At 46.1% G+C, this 16,152-nt stretch overlaps 2 protein-coding genes and 1 long non-coding RNA gene across 6 annotated transcripts; all 3 read right to left on the minus strand.

The window, feature by feature from the left end:
* Window positions 1–1,412: 1,412 nt before the first annotated feature.
* On the minus strand, window positions 1,413–4,415 carry LOC120968203 (uncharacterized). Its single transcript, XR_005762429.3, has 3 exons — window positions 4,253–4,415; window positions 2,152–2,958; window positions 1,413–1,753 (listed from the first exon to the last, which is right to left on the minus strand). It is a non-coding gene; the product is annotated as an uncharacterized lncRNA (long non-coding RNA).
* A 1,703-nt stretch (window positions 4,416–6,118) lies between these two features.
* Window positions 6,119–9,572, minus strand: LOC109751183 (uncharacterized). Of its 4 annotated transcripts, none has more exons than XR_006662925.2 (6): window positions 9,430–9,572; window positions 8,339–8,534; window positions 8,124–8,255; window positions 7,487–7,888; window positions 6,514–6,737; window positions 6,119–6,425 (listed from the first exon to the last, which is right to left on the minus strand). XR_006662925.2 is itself a non-coding variant. In XM_040387631.3 (5 exons), the coding sequence occupies exons 2-5, from the start codon at window positions 8,482–8,484 to the stop codon at window positions 6,599–6,601; spliced, it is 819 nt and encodes a 272-aa protein (XP_040243565.1). In that variant the 5' UTR covers window positions 8,485–8,534; window positions 9,430–9,572; the 3' UTR covers window positions 6,119–6,598. The 4 variants fall into 4 exon arrangements, 2 of the variants coding, with proteins under 2 accessions (XP_040243565.1, XP_073354895.1); XR_006662924.2 differs by having other exon boundaries at window positions 6,526–6,737; window positions 9,430–9,571; XM_040387631.3 differs by having other exon boundaries at window positions 6,119–6,737.
* A 1,027-nt stretch (window positions 9,573–10,599) lies between these two features.
* LOC109751177 (microtubule-binding protein TANGLED1) lies at window positions 10,600–12,337 on the minus strand. Its single transcript, XM_020310068.2, has 3 exons — window positions 12,092–12,337; window positions 11,849–11,991; window positions 10,600–11,747 (listed from the first exon to the last, which is right to left on the minus strand). The coding sequence occupies exons 1-3, from the start codon at window positions 12,194–12,196 to the stop codon at window positions 10,865–10,867; spliced, it is 1,131 nt and encodes a 376-aa protein (XP_020165657.1). The 5' UTR covers window positions 12,197–12,337; the 3' UTR covers window positions 10,600–10,864.
* Between the last annotated feature and the right edge of the window lie 3,815 nt (window positions 12,338–16,152).

A 16,152-nucleotide genomic window follows, 5' to 3' on the forward strand; every position in this document is an offset into this window, starting at 1 on the left:
CAACGAGCGGGGAGAGTGTGTCCACATACCCTCGTAGACCAAAAGCGGAAGCGTTTAGTAACGCGGTTGATGTAGTCGAACGTCTTTGCGATCCAACTGATCCAAGCACCGAACGTACGGCACCACCGCGTTCAGCACACGTTCAGCTCGATGACGTCCCTCGAGCTCTTGATCCAGTTGAGGTCGAGGGAGAGTTTCGTCAGCACGACGGCGTGGCGACGGTGATGATGAATTTACCGGCGCAGGGCTTCGCCTAAGCACTACGACGATATGACCGAGGTGTGTAACTGTGCAGGGGGGCACCGCACACGGCTAAGAGAAGACTTTGGTGTGTCTTTGGGGTGCCCCCTCCCACGTATATAAAGGAGGGGGAAGAGGAGGCCGGCCCTAGAGGGGGCACGCTATAGGGGGGAGTCCTACTTGGACTCCCGGCCAAGTAGGATTCGCCCCCCCCCCCCTTTCCTATTCCAACTAGGAGAAGGAGGGAAGGGAGAAGAGGGGAGAAGGAAAGCCCCCCCAAACCCTAGTCCAATTCGGTTTGGGCTTGGGGGAGCGCGCCTCCACCTGTCCGCTGCCTCCTCTCTTCACTAGGGCCCATGAAGGCCCATTAACTCCCCAGGGGGTTCCGGTAACCTCCCGGTATTCCGGAAAAATGCTCGAACATCCCGGAACCATTCCGATGTCCAAATGCAACCTTCCAATATATCAATCTTTATGTCTCGACCATTTCGATACTCCTCGTCATGTCCGTGATCTCATCTGGGACTCCGAACAAACTTTGGTTCATCAAATCACATAACTCATAATACAAATCATCATTGAACGTTAAGCGTGCGGACCCTACGGGTTCGAGAACTATGTAGACATGACCGAGACACATCTCTGGTCAATAACCAATAGAGGAACCTGGATGCTCATATTGGCTCCTACATATTCTACGAAGATCTTTATCGGTCAAACCGCATAACAACATACGTCATTCCCTTTGTCATCGGTACGTTACTTGCCCGAGATTCAATTGTCGGTATCATCATACCTAGTTCAATCTCGTTACCGGCAAGTCTCTTTACTCGTTCCGTAATGCATCATCCCACAACTAACTCATTAGTCACATTACTTGCAAGGCTTATAGTGATGAGCATTACCGAGAGGGCCCAGAGATACCTCTCCCATACACGGAGTGACAAATCCTAATCTTGATCTATGCCAACCCAACAAAACACCTTCGGAGACACCTGTAGAGCATCTTTATAATCACCCAGTTACGTTGTGACGTTTGATAGCACACAAGGTGTTCCTACGGTATTCGGGAGTTGCATAATCTCATAGTCAGAGGAACATGTATAAGTCATGAAGAAAGCAATAGCAATAAAACTTAACGATCATTATGCTAAGCTAACGGATGGGTCATGTTCATCACATCATTCTCTAATGATGTGATCCCGTTCATCAAATGACAACACATGTCTATGGCTAGGAAACTTAACCATCTTTGATTAACGAGCTAGTCAAGTAGAGGCATACTAGGGACACTCTGTTTGTCTATGTATTCACACATGTACTAAGTTTCCGGTTAATACAATTCTAGCATGAATAATAAACATTTATCATGATATAAGGAAATATAAATAACAACTTTATTAGTGCCTCTAGGGCATATTACCTTCACTATATACTCCAATGTCACCTTTAGCTGTGTACGGGACAATTAACTCCGAGTCGTAGTATGATGACATTATCATCATCATCCTCCCTGGCAACAATAAAAAAACAAAAAACTTGTGTTTCAGGCAACTAACCACAATGTAGTGAGCAACTTGGTTTTATAGAGAACATAAAGCAACACTTATGCATAAGTAGAACAAGACTAGGTTTTTTGCATAAAGTTTTTTTGCTGGGTCATGCTTTTTTTTATTATCAGAGTTGCATAAAAAATGAACATAGTTGCCTCATTTTACTGTTTAAGTTGCCAGATTTTTTTGATCAGGTTTTGCCCATGAATCCTAAACAGTTTGTGAGGTTGTTCTTCCTTTTTTATACTAGGATGGAAAAGAAATCCAAGTGCTTGAGGCAGGAATAAGTAACACTTCTCCAGTAACAAGATTAATTCAATGAGAAGGGGGGGTGGTGAGGGGTGTTTTTTCGTTGTACCTGTTGTCAAGCTGCAGTCGTTAAGGTGAGTCAGAATTTTTTTTCTCTTCGGGCGGGATGCCTTGGTGAGAACGAAGGTATTTCGAAAGTGATGGCATGTCAATCAGTGGGTGGTTGTGATCTGCAACAAAAGTGATAACCTCCCATCTGCCATCTATAAGCTTCACCACCATCTTAGCAGGGCATTTTGTTTGCTTTATAGTCTCTCGCTTCCTCTTCTTCGTATAAGTGTGTTCTTCGCCATCCTCTTCAACATCTTGGTCAGGTGAGCTTGGGCATGTGGTGTTTTTGCTGGACGAGACAACATCCGAGACCCCAACCCTCTCCACCGGCTTGCGGAACTTGTTACAGCAGAATTGTTGTTTTTCCAGCACGCCGGTGTGGGCCTGTAGGACGTATTCGACTTGATTGAAAAACCTACCATCAAAGCATAGAGATTGTAGTGTTCCCTCGCATCAACCAATGTGTCGAAGCGCATGCCAACATAAGGTTGCTGCGGCTGTGACCTAGCTTCTTCATCTTCCAACTCATGTGCCTCATCAACTAAAGCATTAGCAGGAGCAACCATGGGTGGGGGAGCAGCGACATGATTGTTTGGGACATGAGCACTATTAGAGCCAATGTTGGGGTCAGGGGACTTACCAACCCCCTCCTCCAAATGGTGATCCTCCTGCTCATAACCTGCATGTAAGAAGGGTGTACCCAACTCAACTGAAATGTTGATGGACTCTACGTCAAGCGGCGGTTCATTCAGATCAATCATCTTGTTTTCCAGCTACTAATTGTCTTTTTTGTCACCACATAAACCTGCAACAAACTGTGTGTTAGCCCACCACAAAAACGCAGAAATTAGTTCCAGAATAAAAGGAGCAACTACAAGCAGTTGTTTGGGCAACTATAGAGTTAAACAGAGGCAACTTATATATCCATTTTTGTCATATAGTTTTTGTTTCTTTTTTCTTCTCCATTTATGTTTCTAGCAGTATGACACCCATATATAGCAGCAAAGCTTTCGTGTTTTTACCTTTATGTGATATGTGCTTTACATTTGTTGCTCTTTTTTCAGTAGCAGAAATCACAACGTTTGATGATGGAAAGAACGTGCATCTGACGGAGAGCTTACCAGGGGGCAGAAGACATATTTTGGTGTAGTTTATACTCTTTTTTTAGTGAGAACATCTTCAATGTAGCAAAGTACATGAATGCGGGTTTGTTCGAATCTGTTTTTACGTGTTTGTCATTTGTGTCTTAGCGAGAACCATAGTGGAACGCAAAAGTTGTGTTTTTAGTACACGCATGTTACTACTACTTCTACATGCTTCTAACATGAGTTTTATGCTTTGCTAGTATACACTTCATGCGTTGCTTGGCCGATGCAAAATGTATCTCAAATCAGCACAGGAGTTGCATGTGTTTAGTACTAGAGTTGCCCTGTTCTTACACCTCATAGAGGCAACTCTATACTTTTTACACAGCTACAATGCCCAAAGCTGTGCAATGGTCCTGCACACCGCTCTTTTCTACACATAGTTGTTTCAATGCATACAATATAGTTGCTTGATGTTTTAGAGAATTAGGTTTTGGGGGACTGCCTGGTTTTTTGCACCCTTTTGACTGCTATAAACAACACATGAGTTGCCCTTTTTTGGTAATAGAGTTGCCCTATTTTTGTACTGATGTGCTTTTGTTTTTATTAGAGTTGCACATCAAGGTAGATAGTGCATTATACCCAGTTGCTCCATGTATACCATATGGTTGGCTCAAAGCAGTCGACCATGCATACCCATAGGGTTGCCCTTTGTCTGCTAAACAACACAGGAGTTGCTCACTTTTGGTACTAGAGTTGCCCTATTTTTTGTACTGGTGTTGCTTTTGTTTTACTAGAGTTTCACATCAAGGTAAACAGTGCATTATACCCAGTTGGTCCATGCATACCATAGGGTTGGCCCAAAGCAGTCGACTAATTGCTCTTGTTTTTCACCAAATCAAAAAACAAACCAAAAACCAGTTGATGTTCAAACAGGCAGGGCTGGGGTGGTTGAGTAAGGAAGAGTTGATCGAAGATCAAGGAGGAGAGAGGGCCGGGGGAGGTGGTGCTTACCTTTTTTGGGGGAGGTAGGCTGTCCTTTGATCTCTAGATCAGATTTAGAGCAAGAAAGGGGGAGGAAGGAGGGGTCCCTGCGTGGGATTGTTCTTCAAGACGCCATTGATGGGGGGAGCTAGTTTGTCCTTGATCTCCAGATCTGTTCTGGAGGAAGAAAGGAGGAGCAAGGAGGAGGAACCGGGCCCCTGCGTGGGCTTGTCCTTTAAGGAAAAGGGATCAGGGGCCGCGTGAGGCGCGTGAGGGCGCTGGGGTTAGGAGGAAGGGGGGGGGGGGGCGAGGACAGCGGCGCGTAATCGGCTCGATCAGGTGGAGGGACGAGGCGTGGGACGCGCGCTTTCCTTTTCGGGATTTCATAACGAGAGCTCATGCGTACGCTTTCCTCTTTTGCGAGAGCGCTCGCTCGCGCGAACGGGTGCACGGGCGCCGCCGAGTTGCATCCAAAGAAGAAAGCCCAATACCCGGGCTGGTTACGTACAAAAAATAAAGGGACACGAAAAAATAGTACCACCTCAGATAGAAAAATCTCACAAATATAATATTGATAATGAAGGGACAAAAAAACGGATATATTTTTGCGAGGAGGCGAAGGCCATATATTAAAACTGTTCATATGTACCATATATACGTACCAGTGTTGACAGTGGCAAAACCCCAGTCTCGACCTTCAAATATATTTGACGCACTGAAACCAATCATTGTTATCACTTATGATGCATTTGCAGTGACTAAATTCCAACAATCATTTAATTACATCCCCTTAGTGACTATTATGTCGTGGGAGATATAAGAAATCAAATTCATGTGGCTGTGGTTGTGTGCATCTACGATGTGGAGTTGGGAAAAAACTCTTACTCCCGTTTTTTGCATGGATTTCAACTGAAAATGTCCGTGAAACATAGTGGTTCCCTTTACACATGTTAAAATAATTGCTTGAATATTTGAATAATAACCTTTGGTTTACTAATACTACTAATTAGTATATAGAAAACTCAGTGTAAAATCGATAAAACCTTAGTAGCACACCATCATGAATTTGATTTCAGTCCTCAGTTTACTCATGAGTATTAGTACACCATCAAGAAAAAAAACATGTCCCGCAAAAAATATAATCATAAAGCTCATTCTGGATTAGCTGTAGCTCCTTGATTTGCTTGTCTATTTCAACCTGTTCAAGGTGAAATTAGACAAGGCTAATAGGCAAATTATAATGTCCGGCCAGGCTCTCCAAAACAGAAGGATAATTATCAGCTTATGCATGTTAAATTGTACATACTCTCTCCGTTCCTAAATATAAGTCTTTTCGAAGATTTCAATATGGACTACATACGGATGTAAAATAAACATATTTTAAAATGTAGATTCAACAATTTTCCTTCGTATGTAGTTCATATTAGAATCTCTAAAAAGACCTATATTTAGGAACGAAGGGAGTATAAAACATTTTCTTTCAACTAACAATCGAAATCAAAGTAGTAGTTTACTTGTTTTTCCAGGCTAATAAAGAGCATCATAGAAGTTTAGACCAAGATCGATAGCTCAGGCACTCGAGCTTCCTAGCGTGGCAGGACCTCGGGAAGTGATGTTTTTTGTATCAGTGGAGATGCGGCATCCGCTGGCTAAAGTAATATTACAGGTAGGCTCACCCGCAAAAAAATAAAATTACAGGTAGGCTACGTCTATTTACCATGATAGCATTATCTGTATGTATATTGCAAATCACCTCAGTGACAGGCGATGGTTATACAATACTCCCTCTGTCCCATAATATAAAAGCGTTTTTGACACTAGTGTAGTAGTGTTAAAAATACTCTTATATTATGGAACAGGGGGAATACTAATCAAACATAAGCTAGCCTGGCCGAATGACAATGGTACGATGATCTCTTGCTCGAACACAACATGCTTTCTGGACTGCAAATCTGATATGTCTTCCTTTCAAAATTTACAATGTCTTTATAGGTTGCAAGTTCCAGCTAGAAGTTAAAGGCCATCTACTGTGTTAGGGAACCTCATGAAAATGATGCACTCCTCATCACCACAAGAAAAATAATACTCATGGGTTCGCTTCCTGACACGCTCGCTGCTCATGAGCATTCCAACTCCATGCCCAGACCTCAAGGCAGAGAGGGAAAAGAGTGGCATTCATCGCAGTCGGAAAACCCAAATTTTCCTGTTGCACCACCCGAAACAACATCATCAGTATCCAGCAGTAACAAAGCAGCAAAGAGTGGACACGATTCCGCACACAACTGGAGAACCTGAAGATCAACCTGGCAACTTTCTCGGCCCTGAGAAGCGGCACAGAAGCAGACATCCTGATGCAGCCATTCCTGCAGTTATCTATCAGGGCAAACTAGGAAGTGTAACTTTATCGAAGGAGAGGAAGCTGACACGCCCATTATCAACTTGACAGAATTTAAGAGGAATGCCGCCAAACTTATTCTCCACCATTTCAAGTTCATCCCTTGGAGGTGGCTTGTCTCTGCGCCAAATCCAACAACAAAAAAGGTTATGGCCAGAAATACCGATTGGCGGGTTGTATGAAATAAACTGAAAATTGTTAAGCCCAGATTCATATATTGTGATCGTTTTTGTATCTTCTTACATAGTACTTCTAGAGCTTCTATTTAAGTTCTTCTGTTCTGCTATTTATGGCTTTATGCATCTCATTGCTACCTACTGTTGCTTAGAATCGGGTTTATAGTCGGCCAAGAAAAGAACTTGTGACAAGTCACAACTGATGGACGCATAATAAGCATATAAATATAGGAATCAATATTTGATTGCAAGACAGAGTTCAGCTGACTATAACTATGCTTAGTAACCAAAAAAAATCAATCACCTTTGATATTAGGCTTAATAGACTTAAATTACTTGCATTTATATAGCTCAGACATGATAACCACTCAGGTACAGTAGAACAGATAAACTAAATCTATGTTCACAGAAAGACGGTTAACAACATAGAAAGTATATCCATGTGCAAAGAGAGCCAATATCACATCACAGGCACATCCTGCATGCCTAAATATACCGAAGTTTCATAACATAAAACTGAAAGGGAAAATCATACATTTCAAACGAGATAACTAATCATATCAAACAGATGACCAAAAAATTAAGCGCGTGTGTGAAGAGATAACCAGGGAATGGATTGCTGTAAACGAAAATGTCGCACAAGTTTAAAAGCATGGATCCACAATCTGCAAGTGGCAGGAAGAGTAACATTACCTTAACAGACATACAAGAAAACTAGGGACTCCTGGGGACGACTTCTTAAATTTGCTATTTGGTAGATGCACTTTAAAGGTTGGATACATCCCATCTATGCGCATTCCTTTGAGCAATTTGGTAATGTCATTGCAGGCACCATTGGCTTTACCAAAGCTCTGGCTTGAGCCATCCGTACTGTCGGGGGAATTAGTGACGTCACCAGAACGGATTTGCTTCATTGTCCAGGGAACGTCATATCGTCCAACAATGTAGCCAAGCAACTTCAAGTGCCTGTAAGCTTGGAAGGCATCCCAGGAGCACCCATAACTTCCTCTTGCAATCTTTCCATAAATCTCCTCCATTCCAACTGTTTCATCCTTGTCATCGAGAAGAACCAATGCCCCTCTTTCTGCCAAGAACCTGCGTAGTTTGATCATGCAACAAGCCTTAAACTGCAAGCTGAAGTATTTGAAAACAAAAACCATGACATGTGATTCAAGCATAATCTCTAAGCAATGATGTTGCACTGGTGCACTATTTTGAGTGCGACATGATGTAACTTGTAAAAAAAGTGGGTAATAGCCATGCGGTTTCAAATAGAAGGAATCCAGGGAATGCTGCAATGTTACAGCATTTCATCAAACAGGTGGCGTACCCGATCTCCTCCACATTGTAGTAGAGCTTGCCGCCCCGTGCTATGCCAGTGGTCAGCCAGAGCTTCCCCTTGTTGTCCAACACCTCTGCCGCACCAGCCTCCTCCACCCACCGCCCCCGCGACGCGACGTTCCTGCACCACAACATATACAACCCGATGAACGATCCAGAAGCGCACCAGCAGCACAAACAGATCAACCACGAGATAGCACACACCTGAACTGGACTCTTGAGGAAGAGGGTGCCGCGTCCGAGAGGAAGGGGTTGAGGTGCTGCTCCTCCCCGTCGTCTTCAGCCGCAGCGGCGGAGGCAGCCCCAGGAGCACGGCCCCTTCTCCGTTGGCCGCGCGCCACGGCCGCCATGAACCACTCCCTGCACGGTTGTACTCCCTTCTCTCACCAAAACTTCAAGGCTAAGAGTTGACAAAAATGTCCCATGTTAGCTCTGCCCTGGCCAAAATGCCCTTCTTTCTCCGCAATTGAGCAAATACCCCCCACTTAGCTTTGCCGGTTGATAAAATGCGACACATTACTGTTAGAAGGGACATAAAGGATTGGTGGAATCATTGATTTATTGCTTGAGCCTCGTGGGCGTATATATAGGAGTACAGGATCAACTTCGAGTACAAGACAAGCCAGAACATATATCCTAGTCTATCTGAAGTGTCTACTATATATAGGAGTACAGGATCAACTTTTACCACAAACTATCTGTCAAGTGTCTGCTATAAGCAAGCATTTTTACCCTGTGACCATCTCTGCAGTATACATAAATCCAGGACATAGATGCTCAGATCAAACTTTGGACCGTCTCGACAAAACTACCGAGGGCCGACAATGCAAAATCCAACCACTCGTTCGTGACGAAATTTGAACTGAAAAAAGTCCCATCTGGGGCAGTGAACTGAAACCACGAGCAGTAACAAAATCGGGGGATAAACCTAACGAGTTGCTGAATCCCACAGCCGAGGATCATCAGTTCATCACCACGGCCCTCAGCAACCGTAGGACGGATCAAGCCGGAGACCCGCCCGCGAGCTAGAGCACGAAACGAGCAGGACAGCTCGCGCACAGACGCCCCTGATTCTCAATTCCTAAGGTAGCCGCACCGAATCGACGGCGAATCTGGCTGGAAATGAACGAATTCCGCCTCAGGATCGTCGAGGAACCCGCGCGGGGACCCAATGGAAGAACAGCTCGTCACCCGCAACTACTTCGCTGGATCGGCGCCTACCGCCGACACAAATCCAGCGGAAATCGCCACGAGCGGAGAAGATACGCGCTGAGGAGGGGACGTACGGCGCTCACCCGACGAACCGAGCTCGATCGGACGAGCAGAGGAGGCAGCCGCCGCGCCGCGCCGCCGGCCCGCTCAATTTTTTCCGCTCGGCGCCTCCACCTCCTCCCTCCTCTGAGTAAAAACCATCAGAAAACACTAGATTACATTTTCTTGAAAAAAGCACCACCTCTCTCGTAACCATTTTTGAAAAACCACTGATCGACGGATTAGTCTCGTTTAAGCGCGTTTATGACAGATGGGCCCCCCTTTTTGCTTACGTGGCATAACTGTTTGGGTTTAAAGCATAAAAGCCCTTAACTTTCTTCCCCTCATGCCCCTTCCCTCCCCTCTCACGGGCAGCTGCCACTCCTTTCGCGGGAAGCCGCCGTCACAGGCAACCGCCGCCGTTGCTGCTCCCTACGCAGGCCACCACCGCTCCCTCCGCAGGCAATAGCCGCCGTCGTTCCCTACGCAGGCAGTCGCCGCCGTCGCCGCTCCCTTTGCAGGCAGCCGCCGTCGCTCCCTCCGCAGGCAACCGCCGCCGTCGCCGCTCCCTCGATCTGCAGGCCGAGGCCGCCGCCGCCGCTCCCTCCGCAGGCCGTCCTCGACAAGCTGCCGTTGGCCGGCCTGTGGCGCGCCGTCGCTCCCTAAACCCCGATGGTGCGCCCTCTTGCCGGCGACGAGACCCATGGTCCGCCCCATCCACCTTCCTTCTGCTCGCGTGAGCCATGGGCGTCGTGCAACCGGTTTTGTGCACACAAGGGCCTGATTGCGTTTTTTATTTTTGATTAAGGGGTGTCTATAAAATTGTTGGGACTAGTTTGTAAATATAGATAAAAACTCATTTGGCATGAAAAGTTATGCTACGTAAGTCAAATAGGGAGGTGAAGATCACCACGATTGAATGTTTACAAGGGAGGTGAAGATCACCTGTCATAAAACGCACTCAAACGAGACTAATCTGCTGATGCAAAAATGTTTACAAGAGAGGTGGTACTTTTTATCAAGAAACTGTAATCTAGTGTTTTCTGATGACCTAGCCCTTAAACTGATGGTTTTCTGCAATTTACTCTCCTCCACTCTCACCTGCCTGTTTTGAATGAAAAGGATGCGAAAGGAGGAGAAGACGAGGTCTCGCGATAAAAAGGCACCCTAAATGCTATACTAGATAAGTTAACAGGAAACATCAGGCCACCGAGTAGAAATTCTTGAAAAATGTGTTATTTATCCAGGAACTTACAGCTACTGTTTGGTTGATCAAACCAACAAGATCCAGATTAAAACTACTATCCAGACAAGATCAAGTACTCCCAAGATCCAACGAAATGTAACGGATCCATATAGATAGATCACTAACCCATGTACAGTTTCAGAGTTTCTCTTTGTGGCACGCAATTTTTTATATAGCAGAGCTCATCTTCGCAAGACGCTGAAGATCACCACGATTAAATTGATCGCCTCGCATCAAGATGATATCCTGACAGTCCGCGCCGTCAAGTTGACGATGGGTCGCTGCTTGAGCCCACTCATCATGCTGCCGCCGACGCCGCCGCCGTCGCGGCACCTCAGCGACGACGTCCTCGATTTCATTGGCGAGATGAAGGATAACCTCGCCTTTATTGGTGAAACGAGCCTTGTGGCCAACTTGGACGGCGAGAACGAGCACCGCCGGGTTTTTCCGGACGCCGCCTGTGCTTTCCCTGGCGGCGACACGGCGACGGGTCTTGAATTAGGCAGCAATTTGCCATGGCTTTTCAGCTTGGACCCAAGAGCACTCGGAGGCGTCTTGACCAGGAACTTGTGCGGCGTCTGCGCGGCCTTGACAGGGGACCGAGTCTTGTTCGACCGCTTCTGTTTCTTTGTGGCCGACGGCGAGGCGTACGCGGTGGAGGAGGCGGGAGCGACGAATGTTGGGTTGGGGAACATCACCGTCTTCCTGCCCCAAGGCCGGTTCTTGGGGGACACCCTGTTCGCCGCCGACAGTGACGGGCGGCCGAGTGGCGAGGTGGGCTTGAACTGTATCCGGGAGCGGACGCGCGCGCGCGACGGCGGCGTGCCGGCCTCGGCCCCCGCCGTGCCGCGCTGGCTCTGCTTCTCCTTGGCGCGGCGGGCCCGGAGCGGCGTCTGCTCCGCGGTGGCCTTCCTGGTCCTCGCGACGGGCATCGGGGTCTTGGGCGGATCGGCGACCGCCACGATGTCCCGGGCGAACTGGCTGGCCTGGACGATCTCCAGCACCGTCTCGCCGAGGAGCATCGCCGGCAGCGACATCCGGCGCCACTGGGCCGCGCCCTCGCCGCCGCCGAACTTGCCCTTGGGGGATCCGCTCCGCGCCGGCGTCCCCCTCATCCTGCCAAGACATCAATTCGCGCACCGCAACGTCAGCGAAAGCAGAGATCGAACCATCCCGGTTGGGGCCGGGCGGCAGAGTGGACAGAGAGAGGGACTTGCCTGACGGTCTCCTGCTTGCAGCGGATGCTGGTGCGGAGGTAGCCGCGGGTGCTGCGCGGGCTGAGGCTGACCCCGGAGACGACCTTGGCGCCGCCGGCCACCGTGTACTGCAGCTCCTGCAGCCGGGCCATGCACCGGTCCATCTGCTTGCGCGCGCGCCCCCAAACCCATCAAATCCATCAAGACCCGTGCCACAACCTCTCCCCAAAACTTGATGAAATCGAGATCCTGCATGCTCCTTACCTTCTTGAGGGTCTCCCTGACGAGGGCGGGGTTGAGCGCGGCGGCGGCGGCGGCGGCGGCCGCCGTCTGCCGGTCCGGCTTGGCGTTGGGGCTCCTGGCGACCATGGTGGTCGTGCGGCGGTTGCTGCCTGGCCTGGGCGGTGAGCGAGGGGGCTGATGATGAGCAGCAGGTGCGGGTTTGTAGAGAGCAGAGACGGACGACTGGTAACGGTCGCCCCGGCCCAACGGCTAGTTCGCTCTTGGAGTCTCGGGGGAAGTAACTGAGGGGGGACGGAACTTTCTTGAGCGGCACAGCTGGGTCGCGTAATAAGCGCAGCGGGGCCCACCCTACCGTGTACATACGGAAATTTTGCCACGTGATGGGAATTGATATCTGGCCAGGCCAGCTAATAAGTGTACGCATTCCAAATAAAGGCAGTGAAAAATATGGTTGGGATTTCAATTTTGCACAGGGGCCGGGCCAGCTGATTTTGCAGCGAAAAATAAATTATTGGAAATAATGTGGTTGGGATTTCAATTTCGCCAAGGACTGTGCCGTTTTCTTCTTCTTTCAAGTTTGCCAAAGATTGCGGCTGTTAAGGTTTGGCAAGAAATGTTTGATACAGTCTGAATTACTCCCTTCGTAAAAAATTATAAAAGTGTGGGTCGGGCTCTTATAATGTTTTAGAGAGCTGTTATACGTACGACAGAAATTCTTACGATTTTTGTACGACCAGACTCATCTCATGGTGTGGGCCCAAACCTCGGAAAACATGCCTGTGTCTTGTCGTATGAAAATCGTATGAAAAATCATCGTACGCTAGGCAGTTTCGAATGTTTTATAGAGGGAGTACCAATCATCATGTGATTAACTAATCTTGCACAATTTTACATCCATCTTAAATACTGTGGTCACTAAATCGACTGGTTTGTGTGTATGGGTCGGCCTAGCAATCAGGTTTCTGGTTAGCGCGTTCGCTCACATGGGTTGTTGTAGCGAATGCCCGCTCGGGCATTGTATAGTGTTTTTTTCAGACCAACTGGCTTGGCTTTCACTATTTTTTTCCTTTTCTTTCTTTTGCTGTGTTTTCATTTACGGCTTTCACTATTTTTAATTTTTTTCTATTTTAGTTTTATACTAGTTTTAATTTTATTTTATTTTGGTTTTCTGCGTTTCTTGGTACTCCTTGGGTTTCTAGTTTATCAGTTTTTGTATTTTTTTTATTTCAATACATGTCAGCATTTTCTTCATACACATTGTACAGTTTATACATATGTAATATTTTTCAAATACATGATAACATATTTTCAAATATATGTTTTGATGTCTACTTCAAAAATAAATAAGTGATGCACATTATTTGAAATACATGTTTTGATGTCTATTTTTTTCAAATGCATCGTACACTTTTGGTATATATCTAATTTATTTATATAGTTTTGGTATTTTTTTCATATACATGATAATTATTATTTTCAAATAAATGTTTCTTTTTTTTAATGTGTCAAACCATTTTCCGAATGCATGATGAAATATTTTAAAATACACATATTTTTGATATGTGTGATTTTTTTAAAAATATAAAATGCATTTTTCTGAATGCTACAAAATATATGTTTTCTAACTAATTTTTTTAAAATTGGATCAATATTTTAATAAATTGACAGAAAATATTGAAACACGTGCGAATTTTTTAAAAGTCAATTTTTTTATTGACTCTGATCAGCATTATGTTTATTAAGCTATATTTTTACACAGAGTTTTAAAAAAAATCAAATTCGTTGTTTGCAATTTTTTCAAGTGAAATTAGTTTTTTGGAATATAGGTATATATAATATTTTGGAATTTACAAAAAAAATAAATGAATGATAACAAATACTTTTTTAGGTGTGTGTGTGGGGGTGGGGGGGGGGGGGGGGGGGGGATGAAATGTAGAGAGCTGAGCGTACACAGAACAAATGGATTTCTGGGCCGGCTCATTGGTGATTGCGTTGTAGACAAGCGGTAGGTAGGTAACCAGCCAGCTCAAACCTATGCTTTTCGTATGTGGTTGATTTGTTCTTTGCGTCATTTGATTTGTTATAATTCTAGCTGAGTTTAACGGACTGCCGGATGGCATGCGTGAAAGTTTTTTTGTTATTTGAGAGACCAAGGCATCTCTAGAAGAAAGCTGATACGTTCTGTGGAAATAAATATTCATGAAAATTTAAAGTTCATGACATTTAAAAAATGCTCATACCTCAATCACACATTTAAAAGTGTTTATGACATTTAAAAAAACATAAAATATAACAGATTGTTTACGTGATTTTTCAAAAGGTTTGTATCATTCGATAAAGTGTTCACATGTCTAACAATATATTCATAATATTTCTAAAAAAATGTTCGCCCATTTTTTTAAAGTATGCCATTCAAAACAGTCCATAACATTTTAGAATGTTTCACATGTTTTAAAAAATCCGTGAAAACATTAAAAAACTGCCATAGCTTTTTGGAAAAATCCATGCCATAGCAAAAAATGTTTGTATACTAAGACTGGATGGATTAAAAATTCATAAATTTGAAAAGGAAAAATGAAAGGGAAAAACAAAATAAGAAACCAAAAATTTGGAAAAATCTGAACATAAAGTAAAAGACCTAAAATGAAAAACAGGAAAACCGACAGAGAAACAAGGAGAAGGAAAAAAACCAAACTTTCCACCTAGTGCCCAAAACAGAAGCTAGCTGACGCAAATAGGGGCGCCCTGTAACAGCAACTCTAGCAGACCCCGCATCCCGCCCCGACCAGTAAAATAACCGCTAAAATGCGGATCGGGGCGGAAAACCCTGCCCGATCAGACCCCACATCCCGCCCCGGCCCGCAAAAAATTTTGGGGGCGCGGCAAAATCTCGACCCCAACCCGGGAATACGCGGGTTTCCCCCTCGCGGCTGCAGTGCCCTGCATATAAGCGGAAGCGGTTGGTGGGGGGACATTTCAGCCCATGCTTTCCCCAACAACCACCTCTCCTCCCCCCTCGCGCCGCCACCGGGCTGTCGCCCAAGATTCCGGCGAAAGCCGCCAGCAGTAGCACGCCGAAAGGCCGCCACGCGCACGAGACCTTCCCTCCCACCTCCCTGCGTCGGCGGGCCGCCGGATTTGCGGATCTGCGACACTTCATCACGGGCCGCCGGATTTGGCTTTTCCGGCCGCCTGTTGCTGCGCCAAGCGATGGAGTGGTCGGGGAGCCTCTCCCGCAGCCCCGGCAAGGGCGCATCGCCGCATGCAGGTTCGGGTTCGTCCGCCCGCCGCCGCCGACGGTTTGCGGGCATGGATTCGTCCGGCCGTCCACCGGGCTCGGCGCTCGCGCAGCGTCTCTGTGGCTTGCCGATGCCGCTCATACAGTGCGATGATTGCACGCGGACAGTGCTGCGGCTAACTTCGGGCACGCCGAAGCACCCCGGATGGGTGTTCTTCAAATGCAAAAACGACGGGGTGCGTGCACTTGTAGCTCATTTGATAGCTCATTCTTTAGTTCAATTGCGGATCCTCATTTCGAACATGGTCATTCGTTTGTGTAGGACGATGGATGCTCATTTTGGTTTTGGGAAGGCCAATACATTGATCTATTGATAGAAAAAAACTTAATAGATGTTGGTGCACTCCTTAGTAGAATCGAAGACAATGATGCGGCTGCATGTGCAACTAGAAGGGAAGCAACGTCTACTTCTTTCGAACCAAAGATGAAGAAAGAAGAATGCAAAATCAAGAATCCACAGATCAACAACGAATGCATGGAGAAGATATTAGTCCAACTAGTGGGAGCAGTTATGGAAGTTGGAAATCTTCTAAAATGCATACTTGTGGTTCTTGTTTTCTTTGGTCTTGCTATTCTAGCAAAGATTTGGTGATGTCTTTTGTATCTAATGTTGTTGAAAAAGCAAAGAAATGCAATTTGCTAGATCAAATTAAGGTGCAAATTTAAGTTTTGTGGGTCGGGAGGAGCTGCGCCAGATCAAACGCCGCAAAGCCGACCCGTAAAAAAGCATATTCCGGGAATATCCTTTTTTAGGGTCCATTATGCGGGGTCTGCAACTGCGGCC

The sequence above is a fragment of the Aegilops tauschii genome, chromosome 1, assembly GCF_002575655.3.
Source record: "Aegilops tauschii subsp. strangulata cultivar AL8/78 chromosome 1, Aet v6.0, whole genome shotgun sequence".
NCBI classification, from domain to species: domain Eukaryota; kingdom Viridiplantae; phylum Streptophyta; class Magnoliopsida; order Poales; family Poaceae; genus Aegilops; species Aegilops tauschii.